This window comes from Lolium rigidum, chromosome 1, assembly GCF_022539505.1.
Source record: "Lolium rigidum isolate FL_2022 chromosome 1, APGP_CSIRO_Lrig_0.1, whole genome shotgun sequence".
NCBI lineage: Eukaryota > Viridiplantae > Streptophyta > Magnoliopsida > Poales > Poaceae > Lolium > Lolium rigidum.
In genome coordinates this window covers 105,845,029-105,849,321 of record NC_061508.1, presented here as the reverse complement: position 1 = coordinate 105,849,321, position 4,293 = coordinate 105,845,029, and the positions used below count along the sequence as shown (strand labels likewise).

Here is a 4,293-nt window from a genome sequence, read left to right as displayed (position 1 = left end):
CTCTCTAGCATAGGAGCATTAAGACTCGCCCTATCATGTGCCGCTGGACATGTGCCTGCCGAGCAGCGGCCCCTAGAAGATGGCCGTTAACGGGATCGGCATCCCGCCATGCGCCCGTGCTGGGAACTGGCCGATGATTCGACGATATCAGGGCTCAGCGGTGCCGCCTGAGCCCGGAGGAGCGCAGATCCAACCTGTGCTACAAGCGACAACGACAGCTGGTGGATGGACTTCTTTGCCACGCGCCCGCTACGAAGAGGTGCACAACATTGACGGCCTCATCGGGCTGCTCACGACCTAGAACAAGGACAGACGCGCCTGATTTTGGGGCGTGCTGGGGTGAACCCTCTCCGCCATCATCAAGGGAATCCGCAACGGCGCACCCTGGTTGGAGATGCCGCTGTCCCAGCCGCTATCTCGTCGCGCTGGCTTCCGAGGGGGACGACCTCGAGTTCTTTTTCATCACATTCTTCTTCCTCAGGCCCGACGCGCTCGATACAGTCCTCCTCGTCGCATCGCGTCTCCCCCTACCACATGCCTAAGCGCGAGGCGAAGGAGGAGTACCAGACACGGGTGCCCCAGCGATGACATATCGATCGGCGACCCGACTACCCATGGCCGCGTTGCACTCCTCGTCCCCAACCTGGAGGTGAAAGAGGAAGATGATAAGATGGCGACGCTCATCCACCAGCAACGTCTCGTCGCAAGCAGCGACGACCCCCACGACACATGGGGATTCAACACGGCATTCATGTCATCGTTGAACGACCACGCTGCATGGGCCGGCAACATCGAGGGCGTGATCGCCCTCTCCATCCGCAATAGCGGCAGGCCGCTCGTCGACCTCACGCGCAGCGATGAGGAAGGTGGCCCTAGCGGCGCGGTGAAGGAAAAGACAACCAACGTGCCCGTCGACCCTCGCGGCAAGCCACCCACCGACGAGGACTACAACTTCTTCCAGTAGCGACGAGGACTAAAGGAAGACTGACGTCATCCCATTGTATATGCCCTTGACTTCCCTCCTTCCTCCTCCCCTTTTCAACTCCCAGGAACCTCAAGAGCCCACCGCCAACTTCCCTCTTCCCCTTTTCAACTCCCAGGAACCTCCAAACCGCCGGCCAATCGGCCATGGCCTACCTCCCGCCCCACAAGCGCCGCTCCGGCGGCTCCGACCCCGCCCCGCCCACCTCCTCCCTTGCCTCCCTCTCCATCTCCTCTTCCCCCCGTGGCCGACACCAGCTCCGCCCGTCCAACTACAAGATCATCCACGCCGCCGGCTGCGTCTCCCGCTGGTCCCCGCTCCCGCCCTTCTCCCCCGACTCTGACGACGCGGACTCTTTCCGTCTCGAGCCCTTCGCGTGCGAGACCTTCGAGCGCAAGACCGGCGCCAAGCCCCTCGTCCTTTCCCTCTCCTCCCCGAAAGGCTCCCCCGCCTCCTCACCGGAGGCCGCGGCCGCCGCCATCGCCGAGAGGTTCCTGCCAGAACTCCTCGCTGCGGCGGAGAGGGCGAAGCACGATGTTCCAAGCAAGGAGGAGGCCGTCGTGAAGCTGAGCCTCGTTGCCAGGGCGGGGAAGGTCCTGTTCCAAGTCCAACCGTGAGTCTCGTGTGACCCGTCTCTGTTTTCCATTACCTTGTGATGAGCGTGCAAAGAATGCTAAGCAGTAATGCTGGTGTGCATAGTGGTGGATCACATGTCTCATTGGACTCGCTCCGTGATGCCGCAAAAGCTGGGAACGAAGGATCCAAGAGCCAGGTCCGTAAATCCTTCTACACTAATGTGCCCAGGGAGTGTTTTCAAGACATGGAGCTATCCCTTGTCAAGCTGATGGGTCCGGGGTTCGACTCAACAAAAGAACACTACCATGTCAAGGTTTGCACGTCGAACAGATTGAGAGTTATCCTAGTTTATTTATTTTTTCAGGCTAGTTAATCATTTCTGGCCCTTTAAATGTATGATAGATACTTGACAAGAACCAAAGTGATTCTACCTTGTCTTGCAAATGCACTGTGCAAGAAGGTGGGAAGCTTGCAATCCATAAGGTGTGCCTCCTTCTAGTCTGTCCTTACTTTTATATTTGATTTTTGAGAACTCTCAACTCTGGAGTTTCTGGCTTCTACGGTAGAAGTTCTACCAATTACCGTATGGTAATTTTATATAGGTTCACTGCTAAATATATAGTAGTATGGAATATGGCTATCAATTACTCCATCTTCAGGTTTACAAGGCTTGGTAATTTTATCTAAAGTTAAAGTTGTTTAGTTTGATCTGATGTAGGTGTTTTTTTGCGTTCTCTGAGCTTTTTATTAGATAGGCTATAGGCTCCTTTTGCTTTTTCCTGTTTCTCGCCCTTCCGTCTTGGCTTGTATTTCTCCTCATCTTGACATTTTCTCTCTAATACAAAATGACACGCATTTGGACAAGTGTTCGATGAAAAAATCTGCAAGACCCTATAAGCACGTTATGAAAAACATATTCCGTGATAGGTCTAGTGATAGCGGTTTGGTATTATGAATGTTGATATTTGTTATAAACACTTAAAAAGGTTTGACTTAAGACAAACTTGATAGTGCTTGTAAACCCGAATGGACGGAGTATCATGCTTATTTTGATTCAAAGGAATTGTTGGGCAATTCAGATGTGGCCATGTGTACAATTTTTCTAAAAAAAATTAGCAGCATGTAAATACTTATAAAAGAATTTTTTTCTAAAGCAGTCACATATCTTTGTTCGTAGTTCTATAACAGAATGTTAAGCTCTAAAACCCTTATGTTCCCTAGCGAAAAAAATTGCAGAACAAGTCAAACTCAGCCCCATATCCTTTTTAAACTAAAAACAAGTCATTATGTTGCTTACTCACAGTTTGCTTTAAATTAATTGAAGTAAGATTGTTCTAACCACTGGTGGATGTTGTGTCTTACTCAGAGTGGTAATTATTCATTTTTGCCTCATTTTTTTACATTCTACCGCAGATATTGTTTCGGATAACATATTCCCCTGTAGATAGGTGAGGAAATCTTGAGATTTTCATTTATATCCTGAATAGGGGCATTTGGTTAGATTCTGATATGTGTTTTACATACCGTGACTGCTAAATCGTTCATATGCACTACACTACTATTTATTATAAGCCACTAGCTAACAATAAGTTTGCTTCTCATTCTTCTCTACTTTTACTTCTCATGCAGGTTGAACTGAATCAGATACGACAGTTGGTGGAAGACATATCATGTCTGTCCCAAGATCTTGACTTGAGGCTGATGTTGAGTACCAAAAAGATCTTGAAAAACGTAAATGTGAGTTCATGAATACCTTGATCCTCTCTATCTTCTTATTTTCGAAAAAAAGCTTATGTCATCATACTCATTTGATATCACTTGCAGCCTGAAGTGAAAAATGCCATAGATGGATTAGTGTCTTCAGCTATTCTTGATCCTGATGTAAAAGGGGGTCTCAGATGGCCATTTGGGATGGAGTCGATTGATGGGAGGTTCAGCATAGTTGGAGTGTGGCATACAAACTACAAAGCTTTTGGAAATAAAACATTAAAGTTATATCTAAGGCATGCTGACCGGTTTGACCACCAGAGCTCGACTGGAGAGGTTTCCAATGAAGTTACCTTCAAACTAACTGGTATATCAAAGAGACTGCAGGTGGGTAAACAGGAAATTGATTCATAAGATAATAGCATTGTGCATCTGTTTGAGCAAGTTACTAGATTTTTTGTTACATTTACTTCTATGCATTTTATGTTTGGCTCTATTCATTTCTGTCTATTTCATTAGCATGCCTTGTTAAAAAACCCATTAGCATGCCATGTGCACACCTAATACGAACATCTTCTTTTCGTACCAACATATGGGTACTCTGATTTGTAATTATCGATGGTATATATTTCATGAATTGACAGTAGATTGACAACGCAATGGTTGGTCTTCTTGTTCATTTCCCAGGATGGCAGTAAAGAGGCGGACTCTGTGAAGGAGATGCTAGAATCTGCTGTGCGGATGATCTGGGACAGTGCTTTGTGTTACAAGATGGCGCGCTGAGCTGGGTGGTCAGGTTTGCGGCAGGCCGACAAGTGCATTGCATCGTGTGGTTGCTTAACGATGTTAATGTTTGTTTGTAGCCCTGTTGTGTAAATAATTTTGCTTCACAATGAATTTACTGAATATGTGGTCCTCCTACCTTCGAGTTGCACCTTTCAGATTGCGCTTCAACTTCCTTTTATTTCTCATTTTTTCCAGCAGCGCCAGCCTTCGTCCCTTAGGTTGTGGCTGCTTGCTTGCCAGTG

The 4,293-nt window shown here is 47.8% G+C and overlaps 1 protein-coding gene across 1 annotated transcript; it reads left to right on the top strand.

Annotated features, from left to right (window-relative positions):
- Positions 1-1,128: 1,128 nt before the first annotated feature.
- On the top strand, positions 1,129-4,293 carry LOC124679188. Its single transcript, XM_047214995.1, has 6 exons — positions 1,129-1,595; positions 1,682-1,871; positions 1,961-2,041; positions 3,188-3,295; positions 3,383-3,652; positions 3,953-4,293. Exons 1-6 carry the CDS (start codon positions 1,129-1,131, stop codon positions 4,046-4,048), a joined length of 1,212 nt encoding a protein of 403 aa, XP_047070951.1. The 3' UTR covers positions 4,049-4,293.

What these genes read in the sequence shown, in the direction of transcription:
- LOC124679188 (XM_047214995.1), top strand. Translation starts at nt 1,129, where the DNA reads ATGGCCTACCTCCCGCCCCACAAGCGCCGCTCCGGCGGCTCCGACCCC. An exon ending in GTCCTGTTCCAAGTCCAACC is followed by an intron (nt 1,596 to 1,681) that starts GTGAGTCTCGTG and finishes TGGTGTGCATAG; the next exon opens with TGGTGGATCACATGTCTCAT. An exon ending in GGAAGCTTGCAATCCATAAG is followed by an intron (nt 2,042 to 3,187) that starts GTGTGCCTCCTT and finishes CTTCTCATGCAG; the next exon opens with GTTGAACTGAATCAGATACG.